General features: G+C 71.0%; 2 protein-coding genes across 9 annotated transcripts; one reads left to right on the forward strand and one right to left on the reverse strand.

Moving 5' to 3' along the window:
* The first annotated feature begins 2,776 nt into the window (after positions 1-2,776).
* PFKL (phosphofructokinase, liver type) lies at positions 2,777-15,791 on the forward strand. Of its 2 annotated transcripts, XM_007536851.3 has the most exons (22): positions 2,777-2,933; positions 5,457-5,530; positions 6,353-6,430; positions 6,725-6,914; positions 7,824-7,989; positions 8,198-8,242; positions 8,382-8,490; positions 8,707-8,802; positions 9,223-9,315; positions 9,580-9,705; positions 10,047-10,111; positions 10,943-11,006; positions 11,496-11,642; positions 12,296-12,366; positions 12,453-12,540; positions 12,626-12,778; positions 13,292-13,456; positions 14,037-14,098; positions 14,209-14,320; positions 14,534-14,633; positions 14,770-14,875; positions 15,449-15,791. In XM_007536851.3, exons 1-22 carry the CDS (start codon positions 2,849-2,851, stop codon positions 15,594-15,596), a joined length of 2,343 nt encoding a protein of 780 aa, XP_007536913.1. In that variant the 5' UTR covers positions 2,777-2,848; the 3' UTR covers positions 15,597-15,791. The 2 variants fall into 2 exon arrangements, with proteins under 2 accessions (XP_007536913.1, XP_060054841.1); XM_060198858.1 differs by lacking the exon at positions 14,534-14,633 and having other exon boundaries at positions 2,778-2,933.
* A 355-nt stretch (positions 15,792-16,146) lies between these two features.
* Positions 16,147-20,634, reverse strand: CFAP410 (cilia and flagella associated protein 410). 7 transcript variants are annotated; one of them, XM_060198862.1, is made up of 7 exons: positions 20,496-20,634; positions 18,444-18,462; positions 18,191-18,237; positions 17,867-18,096; positions 17,361-17,511; positions 17,032-17,125; positions 16,147-16,922 (listed from the first exon to the last, which is right to left on the reverse strand). In XM_060198862.1, the coding sequence occupies exons 1-7, from the start codon at positions 20,570-20,572 to the stop codon at positions 16,803-16,805; spliced, it is 738 nt and encodes a 245-aa protein (XP_060054845.1). In that variant the 5' UTR covers positions 20,573-20,634; the 3' UTR covers positions 16,147-16,802. The 7 variants fall into 7 exon arrangements, with proteins under 7 accessions (XP_060054845.1, XP_060054843.1, XP_060054846.1 ...); XM_060198860.1 differs by having other exon boundaries at positions 17,361-17,586; XM_060198863.1 differs by having other exon boundaries at positions 17,032-17,118; positions 17,361-17,586; positions 20,475-20,609.
* Between the last annotated feature and the right edge of the window lie 764 nt (positions 20,635-21,398).

Raw genomic sequence — 21,398 nt, forward strand, 5'->3', positions numbered from 1 at the left:
GGGAGGGAGGGTCAGGAGGGAGGGAGGGGCAGGAGGGAGGAGGGTCAGGAGGGAGGAGGGGCAGGAGGGAGGAGGGTCAGGAGGGAGGGAGGGTCAGGAGGGAGGAGGGTCAGGAGGGAGGAGGGTCAGGAGGGAGGGCAGGAGGGAGGAGGGTCAGGAGGGTGGAGGGGCAGGAGGGAGGAGTGGCAGGAGGGAGGAGGGCAGGAGGGAGGAGGGCAGGAGGGAGGAGGGTCAGGAGGGAGGAGGGGCAGGAGGGAGGAGGGTCAGGAGGGAGGGAGGGTCAGGAGGGAGGGAGGGGCAGGAGGGAGGAGGGTCAGGAGGGAGGAGGGGCAGGAGGGAGGAGGGTCAGGAGGGAGGGAGGGTCAGGAGGGAGGAGGGTCAGGAGGGAGGAGGGTCAGGAGGGAGGGCAGGAGGGAGGAGGGTCAGGAGGGTGGAGGGGCAGGAGGGAGGAGTGGCAGGAGGGAGGAGGGCAGGAGGGAGGAGGGTCTGGAGGGAGGAGGGGCAGGAGGGAGGGAGGGTCAGGAGGGAGGGAGGGTCAGGAGGGAGGAGGGGCAGGAGGGAGGAGGGTCAGGAGGGAGGAGGGTCAGGAGGGAGGAGGGTCAGGAGGGAGGAGGGGCAGGAGGGAGGGAGGGGCAGGAGGGAGGGAGGGGCAGGAGGGAGGGAGGGCCCTGCAGTTCCCTCAGCTCTTGCTGTCTGTCCTTTTGTGCTTTTAGTCCCTGTGTCCTCAAGCTTCACCCAGGGCCCCCCCTTCTGGGCTCTCCTGTGACAAGGTCACCGGCCCCGAGGGCGTCCATTCTGCTGCACCTGCCTGCGTGCCTGCCTGTCTGTCTGTCTGTCTCAGGGGATGTCTCTGTGTGTGTCCCCACCAGAAAGCAGGTGCTGACAGCGGGTGCTGCATCTGTCTGGGGTTCCAGACGCTCTCCCAGCATCTCCTCGGGGTGTGGGGACGCCGACACCCCATGTCCCGTGCGCCGTCCCTCTGGGGGCTCAGTGGCCGCGTGACTGCACTGCCGGGGCCTTTCATTCTGACGGCAGGGGGGACCCTCAGTTCCACGCTGCCACTTTGAAGTCTCCCCCTCCCGACGGCCGAGGGGGGCTGGAACCCGGGCCTGGCACACGTGATGCCTGTTGTATCCGGCACACGGGTCAGGACCCTCCCACTGGCCCTGCCTTCACCACAGCCGCCTCTTCCTCACTAGATGTTAGAGAGACGGACAGACAGAGACAGACCTCAGAGCCGTCCTCAGCTGGGCACGGAGCTGGGGCCTCGTCACTGCTCGGTCTGCCTGTTCTTGTTTCATTTTCAGACGAGAGAGAAGGGGGGCTTCCCGGAGAAGCCAGGGCCTCACACGCTCGACTTTACCACTTGGCATGACTGTTATCCAGACAGAGACACAGAGACAGAAAGAAACACAGAGACAGACACAGAGACAGAGACACAGAGACAGAGACACAGAGACAGACAGGCACAGAGACAGAGACACAGAGAGACAGACAGAGACACAGAGACAGACACAGAGACAGAAAGAGAGAGACAGACACAGAGACACAGACAGACACAGAAAGACAGAGACAGACACAGAGACAGAAACAGACAGAGACAGACACAGAGACAGAGACACAGAGACAGACACAGAGACAGACACAGAGACATACAGGCACAGAGACAGAGACACAGAGAGACAGACATAGAGAAACACAGAGACAGAGACAGACACAGAGACAGACAGAGACAGACAGACACAGACAGACACACAGAGACAGAGAGACACAGAGACACAGACACAGAGACAGACAGAGACAGAAACAGAGACAGACAGAGACACAGAGACAGACAGAGACAGAAAGAGACAGACAGAGACAGAAAGAGACAGACACAGAGACACAGACAGACACAGAGACAGAAAGACAGAGACACAGAGACAGACACAGAGACAGAGACAGAGAGACAGAGAGACAGACACAGAGACACAGAGACAGACACAGAGACAGAAAGAGACAGAGACACAGAGACAGACACAGAGACAGAGACACAGAGACAGACAGAGACAGACAGAGACACAGACACAGGACTGCAGGTGGCTCCCTCTCCCCCCTCTCAATTTCTGTCCTGTCAAAATAAGTTTTAAAATAAATTAAAAATAAAAAAGTAAAAATTACGTCTACTGCTGGGCCGAGCCCCTCACCCCACCATCCTCCACATCGGTGGTCTGTCTGTCATCCCGGCTGTCTGTCTGTCTGTCTGCCTGACATTCCCGTGTTTCTGACCCAGGGGCCGTGCTCCTGACTCGCGGTGGGGCGGGTGCGGGTGCGTCCTGCCCATCACTGGGGCTGGGCGCCCGCCCTCGATCACCGTCACGGTCAGGGGTGCAGACACGCGGGGTGCGGCAGGGTGCCCCGGGCCTGGCTGGGCGTCCAACCCCTCTGCCCTGGGGACCCCGGGGCGCTGCGGGACCAGCAACACTGGCGGGGCGGGGCGGGGCGGGGCGGGGCCGGGCCGGGGGCGGGGCTAGGTGACACTGGCGGGGCGGGGCCAGAACGGGATCAGGTGTCACTGGCGGGGCGGGGCCAGGCCAGGGCTAGGTGACACTGGCGGGTCGGGGCCAGTCAGGGGGCGGGGTTAGAAGACGCTAGCGGGGCGGGGCCAGTCCGGGGCGGGGTTAGGTGACGCTAGAGGGGCGGGGCCAGAACGGGATCAGGTGTTACTGGCGGGGCGGGGCCAGTCCGGGGGCGGGGTTAGATGACGCTAGCGGGGCGGGGCCAGGTCTGGGGCGCCGGGGCGGGGCCAGGCGACAGTGGCGGGCGAGCGGGCAGGGGGCCGCAGCGGGAGAGCAGCAGGGCCGCCGCCATGGCCACCGCGGAGCTGGAGAAGCTGCGGATGTCCGGGGCCGGCAAGGCCATCGGGGTGCTGACCAGCGGCGGCGACGCGCAAGGTGGGGTGACGAGGGGCACCTTCCCGTCCGGGTCCCCCGGGCGCCTCCTCTTGCGGGACCCGTCCCTGCGCCCCGTCCTCCAGCAGGTCCCCCGTGACCCCTCCCCGACCCCCGGGTGCCCCGCATCCCCTCCCCGACCCCCGTGTCCCCCGCATCCCCTCCCCGACCCCCGGGTCCCCCGCATCCCGACCCCCGGGTCCCCCGCATCCCGACCCCCGTGTCCCCCGCATCCCCTCTCCGGCCCCCGGGTCCCCCGCATCCCCTCCCCGACCCCCGGGTCCCCCGCATCCCCTCCCCGACCCCCGGGTCCTCCTCGTGTCGCCCCCTCCCTCCCGGGCGCCTACGTGCCGGGGCCCATGGCTGCCCGCCGGGGGGTGTGTTCCGGGCCGGCGCTCCCCTCTCCTCCCCTCCCCTGCTCTCCCCTCTCCTCCCTTCCCCTCCTCTCCTCTCCCCTCCGCCTCCGGGGCGCTCAGCCGGGAGCCCCACTTCCTGGAGGCCCCGCCGAGGTTCCTGGCGGCGCTTCCTGGTTCCCCCTCTCCGTCCGGGCGGCTCCCGCCTTCCAGCGCCGGGGCTGCGGGGTGGACCGGGGTCGGCGGGGGTCAGCCCCATGCAGGGCCCGCGCGCACTGGCCCCGCCGCTGCCGCCCCGCCAGTCCCCTCCCCCTCCCCTCCCCTCCCCCTCCCCGCACACGTGCTTTCTCCTGGGTCCCTTCGGCCCCGTGGCCGCCGCAGCCTGAGCGCAGTGTGGGGTCTGTGGCCTCCAGAGGGGCCGGCGGTCGCCCTTGCTAGTGGACCCCGGACAGCCTGGCGCTGTGGCCTTGGCACACCCGGTGCCCTCTGGCCCGGCTGGCGGCGGCGGTGTCCGGGGAGGGCCGGTGTGGCGGGCGGTGGGTGCCCACTGGGCTGGGGGTGCGTTGGGAGACTGCCCAGGGGGACGGGCAGCGCCCATGGCCCTGCTGCTCGGGGGGACAGACGGACGGCACCTCGCTCAGAGGAGCGATCCACGGAGGCGCACGTCCTCGCCCCGCACGTCCCTCCCGTGGGGGTGGCCCCGGGCTCCCTGCACCCCACGTCCCGAGGCCCTCGCCCCTGGCTTTCTGGTCGGCTGTGGGCGCGCGGGACCCCGGAGACCCTGTCAGGGTTGGGCCGAGGGTGAGGCACTGGCTCGCCGCACCCCAGACACATGGGGCCTGCCCACTCTGGGGGCCCCTGGCCAAGGCTAAGCTTGCGAGTGGACAGCCCCCCCCCCCCCCCCCCCGTCTACCTGTCCTCTGAGCTGGGTGCTTGCCGGCCCGTTTCTCTGCTGTAAAGGGGGCGTCCACCCAGGCGTCCTCCTGCGGGGGCTGGGGCTGGGGGCTGCCTGTGTGCACCCCCCGCCCCGCCGGAGCTGCTCTGGCCTGAGTGTCCCCGAGGCCGAGGGACCCTGGGCTGGGCTCCTGGGCTGTCCGCACCTCAGGGCTCTGTGTCACCTGTCAGCTGAAGGACGGCCGCTCTCGGACCCACCCCCCTCAGCCCAGGCTGCCCGGTCACCACCACCACCACCTGCAGGGGCCTTGGGGCTGGGGGGGCCCCAGCTCTCCGTCTGGCTCCTAGTGGGGCTCCTGCTTTCTGGGGACAGGCCGGGTGGGGCGGGGGTCACCAGGCTGCCCTCCAGGGGAGCATCTGCCGTGTACCAAGCTCTTGTGGCTTCTCGAACCCGGGTCATTAGATTCTCCCGCAGTGGCCGTTGGCATAGAGAAGGCCCCTGCCCAGGGTCTGACCACACCGCACCCCACACTGACCCCCGGGGCATCCCGCGTGGGTGGGGGAGGGGGGCTGCAGCTTCCTTAGACCGTTGCCAGCGGTGGAGAGCCCATGGAGCCGGGGGAAGCTCCTTGTGCTGGAACTGTGGGGTCTCCTAGTGCTGTCGGTGGGGTTCACTGCAGAGAAGAGGTTGGATCGACGGGATGGGGGTAGGTCACGTTCCCCCATGGGGCCGGGGGCACAGCCCCTTCTCTGGCCTGCACCTGGGGGCGGGGGCGGGAGCGGGACGGGCCCCTCTGGGCTGGGCACGTCTTGTGGACCCCTCGCCGCCTGTCTTCCCAAGTTGCTGCCTCTCTGGGGGCTGGAGGGAGGGGTGATCCCTTAGCCGCCCTGCCTGAGTCCACAGGACCCCCACCCCAGGTCAGCAGGGCGTCCCCTGGTGGCGGGGACCCGGGGAGCCTGTCCCCATGAGGGTCGTGGGTCTGGTCAGCCGCGTCCTCACCAGCTGTGGCCGGGGGTCTGCTGCTGGGGGTGGGCTGGGGCTAGGTCTGGACCTGGGGGGCTGCGAGGCTGGAGTGGTCTGGAATGTTCTCTCACACCCAGCACCCGTGCTAGGCCGGGCCAGGAAAGGTCCTGCCAGCTTAAGGTCCTGGCAGCTGAGTCCTGGGTGCGGGGGCGTCCTGGGGACCCCGCGTCTGACGTGTCCCTGCCCCGGGGCAGCTGAGTCCTGGATGTGGGGGCGTCCTGGGGACCCCGTGTCTGACGTGTCCCTGCCCCGCAGGCATGAACGCCGCCGTCAGAGCCGTCACACGCATGGGCATCTACGTAGGAGCCAAAGTCTTCCTCATCTACGAGGTGGGCCAGGGGCATGGGGGCGTGTGAGACATGGAGGGGACCCTGGCCTTGCTGCAGCGCCTCCTGTGGGTGCCCCCGGAGCTGCCCCGGCCCCGGGGTACAGCTCACTGCTCTCCTGGGGTGCTGGGCGGGGAAGGCAGGTGGTCCCTGGGCCCTCGGTCATTCTGGGGAGCCGGCTCCATGGCCTCGAGCCCCCGCCTGGACAGAGTTCTAGACCTTTCTTGGGGAGAGTTCCCAGCAGTGGCCACTGGAAGGGGGCAGGGGCGTCCTCCCTGGGACCCCCATGCCTTCCCCTCAGCGTGGGTGCCTGGTCCTCCTCCTGGGACTTGGGACCAAAGGCCAAGGTGCCCCCATGTCCCTGGCTGCAGGGACGGCTGGGCCTGGGGACACTAGAAGACCCCCCCTAGGCCACCTGGGGCGGGTGGGGGGCCCACGAGGGTGCACGGTGGTCTCTGGAAGGCTCTGGGGTCCCCGCCTGCTGGGGTGCAGGGCCAGGGGCCAGGCTTGGGCTGTGCCAAGTGTGTGAGGCCCAGGCTGCTGGGGTGGGGTGGGGTGGTCCTGGGCTCTCCCTGCTCCGTTCTGTCTTGGGGGGTCTCTGGGGGCATGAGCGGTCCCTCTGCAGGGGGGCACCTGACTGATAGTGGGGGCTGGGACCTCTCCACATCATCCCCCTCTTTCCAGGACCGGGGGACCTTCCCCTCCTGCCCGCTACCCTCAGGCCAGCTGACCTGGGATCGGCCTGGGGGGGCTACCCATAGGTGCATCCTAGCCAGGAGTGTGGCAGGGCTCTGCCGGGCATGACTATCCCATGTCCCCTTCCAGGGCTACGAGGGCCTTGTGGAGGGAGGTGACAACATCAAGCCAGCCACCTGGCTCAGTGTCTCCAACATCATTCAGCTGGTGAGAAGGTGGGGGGGGGGGAGGGGTATGGGTGCTGGGTGGGGTGCAGGGGGAGGGTGCTGGGTGGGGAGGCGGGTGTGTTGAGTGCCCTGTGTGCATGGACACACAGCCCCACGTGTTCTCACATGTGCCCACATGCGTGTTCTCACATGTGCCCACACGCGTGTCAGGCTGCAGGGCCCCGCAGGAGGCGGAGGTGTCTCCTCAGGGAGGTTTGGGCCCCCTGCCCGGCCCAGGTCCCCCCCTCCCCCCCCGGTCTCCAGGGCACGGCGTCCAGGCTCGTCCTCCCCGCAGGGTGGCACCGTCATCGGCAGCGCCCGCTGCCGGGCCTTCACCACGCGGGAGGGGCGCCTGGCGGCCGCGCTCAACCTAATACAACGCGGCATCACCAACCTGTGTGTCATCGGTGGGGACGGCAGCCTCACGGGAGCCAACATCTTCCGCTGCGAGTGGGCGGGGCTGCTGGACGAGCTGGTGGCCGCAGGTGGGCGCAGGGGCGGGGGCAGTGGGCCAGACCCGGGCAGGGGCTTTGCTGGGCTAGGGCCACACACCAGTGCAGTGCTGCGCAGCCCCCCATGGGGTCATGCCAGGTGACGGAGCCCAGGTGTCCTCCCTCATGGGTGACAGGGCCCAAGTGTCCCCCCTCATGGGTGGCAGGGCCCAGGTGTCCTCCCTCACGGGTGACAGGACCCAGGTGTCCCCCCTCACGGGTGACAGGGCCCAGGTGTCCCCCCTTACGGGTGGCAGGGCCCAGGTGTCCCCCCTCATGGGTGACAGGACCCAGGTGTCCCCCCTCACAGGTGGCAGGGCCCAGGTATCCCCCCTCACGGGTGACAGGGCTCAGGTGTCCCCCCTCACAGGTGGCAGGGCCCAGGTATCCCCCCTCACGGGTGACAGGACCCAGGTGTCCCCCCTCACGGGTGATAGGACCCAGGTGTCCTCCCTCACGAGTAACAGGGCCCAGGTGTCCCCCCTCACAGGTGACAGGGCCCAGGTGTCCTCCCTTCCTCATGGGTGATAGGGCCCAGGTGTCCCCCCTCACGGGTGACAGGGCCCAGGTGTCCTCCCTCCCTCACTGGTGACAGGGCCCAGGTGTTCCCCCTCACGGGTGACAGGGCCCAGGTGTCCTCCCTCCCTCACGGGTGACAGGGCCCAAGTGTCCTCCCTCACGGGTGACAGGGCCCAGGTGTCCCCCCTCACGGGTGACAGGACCCAGGTGTCCCCCCTCCCTCACGGGTGACAGGGCCCAACGCCGTGGTCACCGAGTGACCGTCCAGCCCTGAGTAGTAGAGTCCCGGGTATGTGGGGTGGGATGGGGCGCACCCAGGTCCAGGTGGGCTCCTGGCAGCTGGGGGAACCTGAGGCCCCTGCCCCCACCTCCGCCCGACCCCAGGTCGGCTGTCGGAGGAGCAGGCCCAGCGCCACGCGGCCCTGAGTGTGGTGGGCATGGTGGGCTCCATCGACAACGACTTCTGCGGCACTGACATGACCATCGGCACCGACTCCGCCCTGCACCGCATCATGGAGGTCATAGACGCCATCACCACCACCGCCCAGAGGTGGGCACAGGGGTACCCAGAGCTGGGGGCATCCCTACTGGTCAGAGGTGGCCGTGGAGGCACTCAGGTGGGGTACCACTCAGAGGTGGGCGTGAGAGGCGTTCCTCCCACCCAGAAGTGGGCAGGGGGTTCCGGCCAAGAGCCCCTGGGCAAGGGTCCTGTGCTCCCACTGTGCCTGCCTGATGGTCCACTCTGCCCACGTCCACAGCCACCAGAGGACCTTTGTGCTGGAGGTGATGGGGCGGCACTGTGGGTAAGGGGCCGGGGCCGGCGGGGGTGGGTCTGTGGTGGGGGGCTGGGCCTCTGAGGCACGGGGCTCTGGCGGGCTGAGCTCGGGAGGGGTGTGGTGGTGAGGCAGGGCCCCGGGTGTGGCCCTCACACCCCCTCCCTAGGTACCTGGCCCTGGTGTCTGCCTTGGCGTCGGGGGCCGACTGGCTGTTCATCCCGGAGGCCCCCCCGGAGGATGGCTGGGAGGACTTCATGTGTGAACGGTTGGGTGAGGTGAGGGCCACGTGGGGGGTGAGGGCCACGTGGGGGGTGAGGGCCCCGGGGGGGGGTGAGGGCCACGGGGGGGTGAGGGCCACTGGGTGTGAGGCCACGGGGTTGGGGTGCCGAGGTGACACCCACAGGGGGCTGTTGGCTCTGGGCCCCGCTTCCCTGGCCGTGGGTGGTGGTCCCAAGGCCGTGCCCACCTGAGCTGAGCCCCGCGTCCCCCAGACCCGCAGCCGGGGGTCCCGCCTCAACATCATCATCATCGCAGAGGGCGCCGTAGACCGCCACGGGAAGCCCATCTCCTCCCGTTACGTCAAAGACGTGAGTGAGCGGGAGCCCCGCGCTGGGCCGGGGACTAATCCGCCGGGTCTGTGCCCCACCTCCGGGCCCCTCGCTCCTTCACCCCCAGCGAGCAGCCCCTTGGTGGTGGGCACACCCCTCCCCGTGCCCGAGGCCATTGTGGGGGCCATGGCCCCACCCCCCACCCCATCCTGGACTCCAGGAGCCTCTGCCCCTCACGCAGACCCCCTAGCCTGGCTGAAGGCAGCGCCCATGTGGGGACCCAGTTCGATGGCCCACACGCTCAGGTGTCCCCCTCACACAGGGTGGGCTCGGATGCTGGGGGCTGACACCCTCCGCCACAGGCAGGGCCGGGCGTGTGGGAAGCGGGTGGGTGCGCGGGGTGAGACCGTGTGGGAGGCGGGTGGGTGCACGGGGTGAGACTCTGTCTCCCGGCCGCAGCTGGTGGTGCAGAGGCTCGGCTTTGACACGCGGGTGACGGTGCTGGGCCACGTGCAGCGGGGTGGCACACCCTCTGCCTTCGACCGCATCCTGGTAGGTGGGCGCCCGGCGGGTGGTCCGGGGCGGGCTGTGTGTCCTCCCGGGCCCGTACTCTCTCCAGACACCTGAGCCGAGCCGGACCCCGCGGCCGGCGCCCCTGACCCCTGCCGGCCAGGCCTCCGGGCCGCCTGTGCTAGCAGCCCCTGAAGGCCAAGGGTCCGTGTGGTGAAGGGCCGGGGTGGGTGTGTGGGCGGCTCCCGGAGCAGGGACGGGTGGCATATGTGCCCATGCCCCTGGCCGCCCTGACGCCCTCCGCAGAGCAGCAAGCTGGGCATGGAGGCTGTGATGGCCCTGCTGGAGGCCACTCCCGACACGCCCGCCTGCGTGGTCAGCCTCTCGGGGAACCAGTCGGTGCGGCTGCCCCTCATGGAGTGCGTGCAGGTGGTGAGTGCCCGCGGCCCGGGGTCACTGCTCCCGGGAGAGGAGGTGGTGTGGGTTGGAAGCCCGGCAGGGCAGGGGTGGTGGGGAGGACAGGGCTGGGAGGCTGGGAGGCTGGGGGGGGCTGCAGCTGGGCAGTGTGGCTGGGTGGGCGGGAGCCCCCCACGGCAGCCCGCACAGAGTGGGACCGGCATCCTCGGCTGCCTTTGGGCAGGTGGGACGTCGGCTGTGGGTCTGGGGACAGGTGGGCTCACCACCGATCCTGATGGACCCGGGGCCAAGGGAGGCTGTCACAGCTGTGCCCCGCCTGGCCGTGGCGGCTGGTGACGGGCGCCCTGGCTCCTCAGACCAAGGAGGTGCAGAAGGCCATGGACGAGAAGCGCTTCCAGGAGGCCATCCAGCTGCGCGGACGGTGCGTGGCCGGGCCCCAGGGTGGGGAGCACCCAGACTGAGGGTGCACAGGCGGGCCTGGCACTGGCGGGGAGGTGCCGGGACGGGAGGACAGAAGGTGGACAGGTCTGCAGAGGGCTTCCGGGCCCCCCACCCTCTCCCACGTTCTGGAAGCTGGGTGTGCCTGGGATCTCCACCTCCGGCCTTTGGGACTGAGAGCGTGAGGGGCCTGGCAGCTGTGAGTGGTGTGACTGCTGGTGGCTGGGGCTGGGGGCTGTGGGGCTGGGGACTGTGGGGCTGTAGGGCTGTGTGGCTGGGGGCTGTGGGTTTGGGGCTGGGGGCTGGGGGGCTGGTGCTGGGTTGGGGGCTGTGGGACTGTGGGGCTGGGGGCTATGGGGCTGGGGCTGTGGGGGCTGTGGGGCTAGGGTTTGGGGCTGAGGGCTGTGGGGCTGGGTTGGGGGCCGTTGGACTGTGTTGGTGGGGGCTGTGGGTTTGGGGCTGGGGGCTGGGTTGGGGTTTGTGGGGCTGTGGGCTTTGGCTGGGGGCTGGGGCTTTGGGGGTCAGGACTAGAGTTTGGCTGGGGGCTGTGATGGGGGTTGTGGACTGGCTTCTGGGTCAGGGACTGGAAACGGGCTGGGGGCTCAGACGAGGAGGTGTGGAGGGGCTTTTGGGTTCCTGAACGTGGGGTCCTGGGTCTCTGGGGCTCGGTCCCATAGCAGGGGTTGGGTCTTGGGGTTCCTGGGCATCTGGGCCAGGGGGGCTGGGGGCTGGGACTAGGAGCTGGAGCTGCATGTTGTGGCTGGGCTGCAGGCTGGGGAGCCCTGCTAGAGCCCCCGCCCCTCCTCACCTCCAGGAGCTTTGAAAACAACTGGAACATCTACAAGATGCTGGCTCACCAGAAGGAGTCCAGGGAGAAGGTGAGGCTGGCTTGCACCTGGGGGAGGGGTCCAGGGACTAGGTGAGGCCGGCCTGCACCTGGGGGAGGGGTCCAGGGAGGAGGTGAGGCTGGCCTGCACCTGGGGGGGGTCCAGGGAGGTGAGGCCGGCCTGCACCTGGGGGCTGCTTTGCGGCCTCCTGGCCCCTCCCTCATCGCTTTGCTGTCCCCACTCGCCCCCCAAGGTCAGAGTCTGACGTCCCCAGGGCTGAGGTGCCGGCAGTGTCCCTGGGGGAGTGGGAGGGACCCTCAGCCTGGCAGGGACACCGGTCACCTCACCCACCCTGCCCGGCACGAGGGTGTGGCGCTAGGGTGCGACCAGAGCCGAGGGCGAGGGGGCCGTCAGGTGGTTGCCCCAGGGAGGGAGTGGCGCCATCTCCCGTCTCTGGGACCCTGGGACAGGATGGCGGCAGGTGGCACTAGGCCCGGCCCGTGGGGTGGTGGGCCGCTCACCCCGTTGCCCCACCCCCAGACCAACTTCCGCTTGGCCATCCTGAATGTGGGCGCCCCGGCGGCTGGCATGAACGCGGCTGTGCGCTCGGCTGTGCGTACCGCCATTTCCCAGGGCCACTCGGTGTGCGTGGTGCAGGACGGCTTTGAGGGTCTGGCCCGGGGACAGGTGGGTGCTGGGCCCAGGGCAGGTGGGTGTTGTGGTTGGTCCGGGGGCAGCTGGAGGCTGGGGTCCGGGGCAGGTGGAGGGCTGGGGTCTGGGGCAGGTGGAGGGCTGGGGTCTGGGGCTGGTGGAGGGCTGAGGTCCGGGGCAGCTGGAGGCAAGGGTCCGGGGCAGGTGGAGGGCTGGGGTCTGGGGCTGGTGGAGGGCTGAGGTCCGGGGCAGCTGGAGGCTGGGGTCCGGGGCAGGTGGAGGGCTGGGGTCTGGGGCAGGTGGAGGGCTGGGGTCTGGGGCTGGTGGAGGGCTGAGGTCCGGGGCAGCTGGAGGCTGGGGTCCGGGGCAGGTGGAGGGCTGGGGTCTGGGGCAGGTGGAGGGCTGGGGTCTGGGGCTGGTGGAGGGCTGAGGTCCGGGGCAGCTGGAGGCAGGGGTCCGGGGCAGGTGGAGGGCTGGGGTCTGGGCTGGTGGAGGGCTGGGGTCCGGGGCAGCTGGAGGGCTGGGGTCCGGGGCAGCTGGAGGCAGGGGTCTGGGGCAGGAGGAGGCAGGGGTCTGGGGCAGGTGGAGGCTGGGGCCCTGGCAGGTGGAGGCTGGGGTCCGGGGCTGGTGGAGGGGGTGCGGGTGGAGGCGGGGGTGCAGGGCGGCCGCCTGAGCGAGTCCCCCCACAGGTGCAGGAGGTGGGCTGGCCCGACGTGGCCGGCTGGCTGGGGCGCGGCGGCTCCATCCTGGGGACCAAGAGGTGAGGCTGGCCGGGCGCCGGGCCGCGGGCGGGCACGGAGGGCAGCGCTCAGTGGCCGCCCCGCCCCCCGCCCCCCCCCCCTGCAGGACGCTGCCCAAGGGCCACCTGGAGCCCATCGTGGACCAGCTCCGCGCCCACAGCATCCAGGCCCTGCTGGTCATCGGCGGCTTCGAGGTGGGCGGCCTGGCTGCCGGGGTGGGGGCTGGGCTGGGGTGGGTGCCCGCCGCCCCGCGCCGCCCGCCTCACCCCCGCCCCGCAGGCCTACGAGGGGGTGCTGCAGCTGGTGGAGGCGCGCGGCCGCTACGAGGAGCTGTGCATCGTCATGTGCGTCATCCCCGCCACCATCTCCAACAACGTGCCGGGCACCGACTTCAGCCTGGGCTGCGACACGGCCGTCAACGCCGCCATGGAGGTAGGCCCCGCCCCTCGACCACGCCCACCCACAGCCCCGCCCACACTCGGCCCCGCCCCTCGACCACAGCCCCGCCCACCCCGACAGCAGTCCCCGGCCCACGACCGCGCCCGGCAGCAGCCACGCCCACCGCCCCTCGGCCACGCCCCCACCGGCTGCTCGGGCCCGCTGCCCCTCCCAGTTCCGCAGTGCCCCGCCGCCCGCAGCTCTGCCGACTCCGCCCCCGGCACCCTCAGTCCTGCCACCCTCCGCCCCGGCCCTCCCGGCACCCGCAGCCCCCCAGCACCCTCCGCCCCGTCCCGCTCCCCAGCACAGCACCACCGCCCCCTAAGCCCCTCCTGCCCCCCAGCACCCTCCGCCCCGGGGCTCCTCGGTCCTGACCTTGCCGGTGCCCGTGCGCTCAGCTCTGGGCCACCCCCCCACCGATCGGGCGTGGCCCCGGGGACCCCCAGCGTGAGGGTGAGGGTGAGGGTGACCCGGGGTGGGTGCGGCCGGCCTGACCGAGTCCCGCAGAGCTGCGACCGCATCAAGCAGTCGGCCTCGGGGACCAAGCGACGCGTGTTCATCGTGGAGACCATGGGCGGCTACTGCGGCTACCTGGCCACCGTCACCGGGCTGGCCGTGGGGGCCGACGCCGCCTACGTCTACGAGGACCCCTTCACCATCCACGACCTCGAGGTACGGCCGCCCCCACCCAGCGCCCCGCACCCCAGCCGCCCCCGGGACCCAGCTGCACCCGCCTGCTCCCGGGCCCGCACCCCAGCCGCCCCTGTGCTCTGGGGGGCCGCACCCATTCTGTCCTGAGACCCGCGGAGACCCCACACAGGCGCTGCACACACGCACCCCTAGCTCTGAGTCCCGCACCCCCCTGCCCACCCCAGCCTCTTGCTGCTGCGCTCAGCCCAGGTCCCTGAGACCCCGGTGGCCCCGGGCTGCACCGTCACCTGCGCGCCCCTTCCCTCCCCTCCCCTGGCTGCACCGTCACCTGCGCGCCCCTTCCCTCCCCTCCCCTCCCCTCCCCTGGCTGCACCGTCACCTGCGCGCCCCTTCCCTCCCCTCCCCTCCCCTCCCCTCCCCTCCCCTGGCTGCACCGTCACCTGCGCGCCCCTTCCCTCCCCTCCCCTCCCCGGGCTGCACCGTCACCTGCGCGCCCCTTCCCTCCCCTCCCCTCCCCTCCCCTGGCTGCACCGTCACCTGCGCGCCCCGCCCCTCCCCTCCCCGGCTGCACCGTCACCTGCGCGCCCCGCCCCTCCTCCAGGCCAACGTGGAGCACATGACGGAGAAGATGAAGACTGAGATCCAGCGGGGGCTCGTGCTGAGGTGTGAGGGGCTGGGTGACAGGGCTGGGTGCTGAGGCGGGGGCTGAGGGGTGGTCTGCTGGGAGGCTGCCTGGCTGCCACCTGCCCTGAGCGCCCCGCGCCCGCCCCCAGGAACGAGAAGTGCCACGAGCACTACACCACGGACTTCCTGTACCACCTCTACTCCTCCGAGGGCAGGGGCGTGTTCGACTGCAGGACCAACGTCCTGGGCCACCTGCAGCAGGTGGGCCGCCCTCAGACCCGGCCGGGGTCTCGGCCTCACACACTGGGGGGAGGGGGTGGGCTGTGGGGTCCCCGGCCCCGCGAGGCCGCGTAGGGAGTGAGGAGCAGGGGGCCGAGCGCCTCGGGAGTGAGACCCTCTGGGAGGACTGGGTCACCTGGGGTCCTGGAACGTCCGTCACGGGGGGAGCGCTCCTGACGTGCCCCATCATTCCAGGGTGGCGCCCCCACCCCCTTCGACCGGAACTATGGCACCAAACTTGGGGTGAAGGCCATGCTCTGGGTGTCTGAGCAGCTGCGGGTGGTCTACCGCAATGGTGGGTAGGGCTGGGGGCCCTCAGACCCGGGGGCAGGGGCTGGGGATCCTGCTGTCTGTCCTGGGGGGCCTGGAGGCCCTGCCCCGGCTGTGGGAGGTCAGGCCCCGTCCCCACTGCCGCACGACCCCCCCCCAAGGGCGCGTGTTTGCCAACACCCCTGAGTCGGCCTGCGTCATCGGGCTGCGCAAGAAAGCCGTGGCCTGCAGCCCCGTCACCGAGCTCAAGAAGGACACGGACTTCGAGTGAGTGGAGGATTGCCCAGTCCCTGACCCCAGAGCAGGGCGCCAGTGCCCCAGCCGCCCCGCCCCGCCCCGCCATCCTCCCACCCTCACTGGCCCACATCACAGGTTCCACACACAAGCCCTGCCCCAGGCACCCCGTGTCTGACCTCTGCCGTGTCCCCAGGCACTCCATGCTCCTGCCCTGTCCCCAGGCACCCCGTGTCTGACCTCTGCCGTGTCCCCAGGCACCCCGTGTCCGACCTCTGCCGTGTCCCCAGGCACCCCATGCTCCTGACCCATCCCCAGGCACCCCGTGTCTGACCTCTGCCGTGTCCCCAGGCACCCCGTGTCCGACCTCTGCCGTGTCCCCAGGCACTCCATGCTCCTGCCCTGTCCCCAGGCACCCCGTGTCTGACCTCTGCTGTGTCCCCAGGCACCCCATGCTCCTGACCCGTCCCCAGGCACCCCGTGTCCGACCTCTGCCGTGTCCCCAGGCACTCCATGCTCCTGACCCGTCCCCAGGCACCCTGTGTCCGACCTCTGCCCCGCCCCTGCTGTCCCCAGGCCCACATGTCCCCACCCTTCCACCCCCAGGCACCGCATGCCACGGGAGCAGTGGTGGCTAAACCTGCGGCTGCTGCTCAAGATGCTGGCCCACTACCACATCAGCATGGAGCACTACGTGTCGGGGGAGCTGGAGCACGTCACCCGCCGCACTCTCAGCCTGGACAAGGGCTTCTGAGCCGCTGGGGGCTGTGCGGCCGGCCCGTCACCCTCTCGAGGAACAAAGCCGGGCGGTCAGGGAGCCGGTGCGGGTGAGGTGCCGGACCATCAGGCGGGAGGTCCCGAGCTCAACCCCCGGCAACATGTGGGCCAGAGATGTCTGGTTCTCTCTGTCCTATCTTTCTCGTGAATAAATGAAGTCTTCAGAGATGAAGCGGCCTGGCTGGTCACCGGCAGTGGCCTGGACTCCGAGACGCCCCCACGACGGATCCCTGGGGTGGTGGTCACCCCCAGCATGTCCCCCCAGTCTGGCAGGCGGCGACAGCCCACGCAGCCGGCCATCAGGAGGGACCGTCTAGCTTTGGCTCTGCGGCTCCAGTTCTGGGGTGGGGGCCCCCGGTTGCAGGCCTGGGCTCAGGGACACGTGCAGGGCTCACCCCAAACCCCGACGTCGGGGTCCCATGGGACAGGACTGGCCCTGGCAGATGGGGGCTCTGGGGGGTGTGGGCTGCCCAGGGAGGCCGTGAGGGGGCTGAGGGGAACAGAGGGCGCCGTGGCTGGGCACTGGCTCGGACAGATGGCTTTATTGTGTCCACACCCGCGGGCTGTCCCAGGACCCCAGAGACCCCTTCTTTCCTGGCATGGTGTGGTGGCCTCGGGACGGGGAGGGGGGCAGTCCAGGGCTTTGCCCAGGAGGGAACCTGCTTACAGAAGTTTCTAGAAGATTGTCCTGCCCCCCCCCCCCCCAGAAGCAGACTAGTCCAGGGCTCCTGAGAAGTGAGAGACCCCCACGGAGGTGGTGTGTGCTCTGTTCTCCCAAGGGGTGTGACCCAGGGTCTCTGAGGTGCTGGGGGGGGCCCACTGTGTGGGGGAGGGGGCAGGGAGCTGCAGGAGCCCCCACCCCAGGCAGGCGGGTGGAGGGGATGTCTGGGGGCTCCCTTCAGGGCTGGGGGTTGCGGGCCTGTGTGCTGGAGCCTCAGCAGGGACCCCTACTTCCTGTGCTCCGGGAAGGCTGCTCAGGGCTTCACGGGGACCCCCCCCTTGGCTCCATGGAGCTGTGTCTCTGGGCCCCGAGGGGAGCTGTCTTAGAGCCTCGTGGGGGGGTCTCCGGGCCGCCTGGGGAGGGGTCTCCGGTGGGCCTACTGCATCTCAGGGCCTTGTGTGGGGTCTCCAGGCCGCCTGGGGAGGGGTCTCAGGGCCGCCTGGGGAGGGGTCTCCGGTGAGCCTACTGCATCTCGGGGCGGCGCAGCGTCAGAAGCCGTCCATGTGTGGCCGCCTGCACGGCCTCCAGCCCCTCCAGGTCCAGCTCCCGCAGCAGCAACAGCACGGCTGTCAGCACATGGTTCTGGGGACAGATTCCGTCCCCTCGGTCACCCCCGGCCGTGTGGCTTTGGAGGCGGTTTCCCGGGTGGGGGTCCCCGGGGGCTCTGCGTGTCTCCCCCACACCCACTCACCCTGCTCGGGGGGCCGCTGGCCGGCTCACTCTGTGACGAGGTGGAAAAGCAGCCCCGGGAGGGGGGTGACTCCGAGCCCAGCTGTCCCTGCAGGCTGACAGAGGTGTTGCTGGGCGGGGCCAGGGGACCCCCTGCCCGGCCACCCCCACCCAGCTCCCCGTGAGCGTCCTGCACGGGACCGGCCTGGAGGCAGATGCTGCCGTCAGAGCCCCCAGCAGGTCGTCACTCTGCCCCAAAGTGCAGGTGGGGGCTCGGTGCCGGCCCCAGGGTCCCAACACACCTGGCCTCCTCACCTGGCCCCTGGGCCCCGACACACCTGGCCTCCTCACCTGGCCTCCTCCTCGCCGCAGCTCAGGTCCTCCCGGGCCTCAGCGGAACCGTCGTCCTCGGCGCCCAGGCCCGGCCCCACCCCCTGCACGTCCAGGGCTGTGACCTCCTCGCCCTCCATCAGCGCCCGGGCCAGCTCGTCCTCTGTCACGGCTGTGAGCACAGCAGACGCTGCAGTCGGGCCCCGCGGGGAAGGCCGTCTGTCCGTCCACCCCAACGGCTGGTGGCCTGTGACCGCCTGAGGGTCAGCACTGGCGTCCGACGCCCGGGGCAGACAGACAGATTCTGGGTGCAGGCTCGCTGCCCTCTCAGGCCGTGATGGGACCAGGCGCCAGATGGGGGCACGGGGAGGGGCGCAGGGCGCGGCCATGTGGTGGGGGGCGCGGGGAGGGGCGCGGGGCGCGGCCCTGTGGGGGGCATGGGCTGGCGCAGGGGTCACCGGCACCGCCGGCCGGGCCAGGGGAGGGGCGCGGGAGGGAGGGAAGGCGCAGGGGCAGGCGGCACGCACCCTGGCTGTCCAGCCGCTGCAGCTGGGGCAGGGCGCGCAGCACGGCCATGCGGTAGCGGGTCGGGTCGGGCCCGCAGCAGGGGTTCTGCGCCAGCCAGAGCACACGCAGGCGCGGCAGGGCGCGCAGATGCCGCAGCTCGGCCAGGCTGCCCACGCGGTTGCGCCGCAGGTACAGCTCCCGCAGCTGGCGGCAGCGGCTCAGCGGCTCCAGCGACGACACGCTGTTGACACTGCGGGAGACGGTGGGCGCGGGCACCCCGGGGACACTCGGTGGGCACCCAGGGACACTCGGTGGGCACCCAGGGCCCCCCGCCCGCCCCGTACCTGAGCGTGACCACCTCCAGGCTGGGCATCTCGCGGCAGATGGAGATCTGGGGGGGGCAGGACCCGAGTGGGTGCGGGCGCCACCCTCCCGTCGCCCGGCTGCGGCCACCCCGGGCCGGGCGCTCATTCTCGGCGGCCCCAGGAGGGTCACCCGGCGGTGACGGCCTGGGCCCACGCAGGGACGGACCCTCCCTGCCAGCAGAGCGGACTCGCGCCCTGGACCAGGAGTGCTGGGAGCTGGGCGGGTACTCACGTCTGTCAGCTTGCTGCCCCTGGGAGGGAAGGACAGGCGGGGTCTGGTGAACACGAGGGACAGACATACATACAGACAGCAAGGGAGCGGGCGAGGCTTGGCGCCCCAGGGTGGCACCCCCAGGTGACAGACTGCTCTCTGGGTCCCCGCGGGCCCCCCGCCCGCTCCTGGGTGCCAAGGACAGGCTGCGGAGGGCGCTGGGAAGAGCTCCGCCAAGGCAGCCAGGGCAGGGGCGGCGGGCGGGCGGGCGGAGGGCCCTGGACACAGGTGGGTTCTGGCCCGGGAGGCCAGACGTCACCAGGTGCTGTGGGGGTGGGGGGGCTCCCCAGGGTGGGGTCCCGGCAGGAGGGGACGTCGGGTGGGGGTCACAGACAGGGGGCCGTGTTCCGGCTCCATCCCAGGACGGGGTCCTGGTGGAAGGTGCCGCCCTAGTGCAGGGGGATGGGCAGGGGTCACGGGGGTCCTGTCCCGGGTGGGGTCTCCGTCCCGGGTGGGGTCTCTGTCCCGGGTGGGGTCTCCGTCCGGGTGGGTCCTGTCCCGGGTGGGGTCTCTGTCCGGGTGGGTCCTGTCCCGGGTGGGGTCTCTGTCCCGGGTGGGGTCTCTGTCCGGGTGGGGTCTCTGTCCGGGTGGGTCCTGTCCCGGGTGGGGTCCTGTCCCGGGTGGGGTCTCTGTCCCGGGTGGGGTCTCTGTCCCGGGTGGGGTCTCCGTCCGGGTGGGGTCTCTGTCCCGGGTGGGGTCTCTGTCCGGGTGGGTCCTGTCCCGGGTGGGGTCCTGTCCGGGTGGGGTCTCTGTCCGGGTGGGGTCCTGTCCCGGGTGGGGTCTCTGTCCCGGGTGGGGTCTCCGTCCGGGTGGGGTCTCTGTCCGGGTGGGTCCTGTCCCGGGTGGGGTCTCTCTCCCGGGTGGGGTCTCTGTCCGGGTGGGGTCTCTGTCCCGGGTGGGGTCTCTGTCCGGGTGGGTCCTGTCCCGGGTGGGGTCTCTGTCCGGGTGGGGTCCTGTCCCGGGTGGGGTCTCTGTCCCAGGTGGGGTCTCTGTCCGGGTGGGGTCTCTGTCCCGGGTGGGGTCTCCGTCCGGGTGGGGTCTCTGTCCCGGGTGGGGTCTCTGTCCGGGTGGGTCCTGTCCCGGGTGGGGTCTCTGTCCCAGGTGGGGTCTCTGTCCGGGTGGGTCCTGTCCCGGGTGGGGTCTCTGTCCCAGGTGGGGTCTCTGTCCGGGTGGGTCCTGTCCCGGGTGGGGTCTCTGTCCCGGGTGGGGTCTCTGTCCCGGGTGGGGTCCTGTCCCGGGTGGGGTCTCTGTCCCAGGTGGGGTCTCTGTCCGGGTGGGTCCTGTCCCGGGTGGGGTCTCTGTCCGGGTGGGGTCTCTGTCCCGGGTGGGGTCTCTGTCCGGGTGGGTCCTGTCCCGGGTGGGGTCTCTGTCCGGGTGGGGTCTCTGTCTGGGTGGGTCCTGTCCCGGGTGGGGTCTCTGTCCCGGGTGGGGTCTCTGTCCGGGTGGGGTCTCTGTCCGGGTGGGTCCTGTCCCGGGTGGGGTCCTGTCCCGGGTGGGGTCTCTGTCCCGGGTGGGGTCTCTGTCCCGGGTGGGTCCTGTCCCGGGTGGGGTCCTGTCCCGGGTGGGGTCTCTGTCCGGGTGGGGTCTCTGTCCCGGGTGGGGTCTCTGTCCGGGTGGGTCCTGTCCCGGGTGGGGTCCTGTCCCGGGTGGGGTCTCTGTCCCGGGTGGGGTCTCTGTCCGGGTGGGTCCTGTCCCGGGTGGGGTCTCTGTCCGGGTGGGGTCTCTGTCCCGGGTGGGGTCTCTGTCCGGGTGGGGTCTCTGTCCGGGTGGGTCCTGTCCCGGGTGGGGTCTCTGTCCGGGTGGGGTCTCTGTCCCGGGTGGGGTCTCTGTCCCGGGTGGGGTCTCTGTCCGGGTGGGGTCTCTGTCCCGGGTGGGTCCTGTCCCGGGTGGGGTCTCTGTCCCGGGTGGGGTCTCTGTCCCGGGTGGGGTCCTGTCTCGGGTGGGGTCTCTGTCCGGGTGGGGTCCTGTCCCGGGGGTCACTGGGGTCCCCACCCTGGCCCCGGGCGCCCGCACCAGCAGTTGAGCTTGCGCACGCCTTGCAGCTCGGAGGCCTTGGCCCTGGACAGCACCATCTTGCGCGTCAGCTTCATCCCGCCGCCGGGACCCGACCCCGCGGGCCGACCGCCCGAACCCGGAAGCGCTCCCTCCGCCGCTGCGTGTCTCCAGGGGCGGGGCCGGCGTCGTCAGGGGCGGGACCCGCGATCGCATTGGCCGCCTGGTGTGAATGGGGCGGGGCGTGCTCGCAGGGGCTGCCGGGACTTCCTCTGCCTTCTGCCCCGCCCCGCCCTCGGGCCGCCGGGTTCTGCGCGTGCGCGGTGCTGGCCACGTGGGTGGACGCCGCTCGGGGATCCGCCAGGTGGGACTGGCCGGCCTCCTGGCTTTCCCCGGGACACGCCTTCAGCTCGGGCCCCAGCCCGGTGTCAGCCGCGTATCCCGGGTCCAACCCAGGACCAGAGCTGCACCCTGGATCCCACCCAGGCTCCAGCCTCAGCCCAAACCTGGGACCCGCGTCCCGCTGTCTGCAGCTCCCGGGCCCCCAGACGCACCCAAACCTTGGTCCCCACCCAGCACTGGCAGCCCCGGACTCAGCCGATCCAGCCAAGAGCCCGGGCCCCGCCGCGGACCCCAGCCCCAGAACTCGGACCCCAGCCGCGGACCCCAGCCCCAGAACTCGGACCCCAGCCCCAGAACCCAGCTCCAGCCTAGCCGCAGCCCCAGCCCCAAACCCCAGCCCCAGCCCCGGACCCCAGCCCCAGAACCAGCCCAGTCCCAGACCCAGCACAGTCCCGGACCCCAGCCCCAGCCCAGTCCCAGACCCCAGCCCCAGTCCCGGCCCCAGTCCCGAACTCCAGCCCAGTCCCAGACCTCAGCCCCAGCCCAGTCCCGGACCCCAGCCCCAGCCCAGTCCCGGACCCC

This window comes from Erinaceus europaeus, chromosome 9, assembly GCF_950295315.1.
Source record: "Erinaceus europaeus chromosome 9, mEriEur2.1, whole genome shotgun sequence".
Taxonomy (NCBI): Eukaryota; Metazoa; Chordata; class Mammalia; order Eulipotyphla; family Erinaceidae; genus Erinaceus; species Erinaceus europaeus.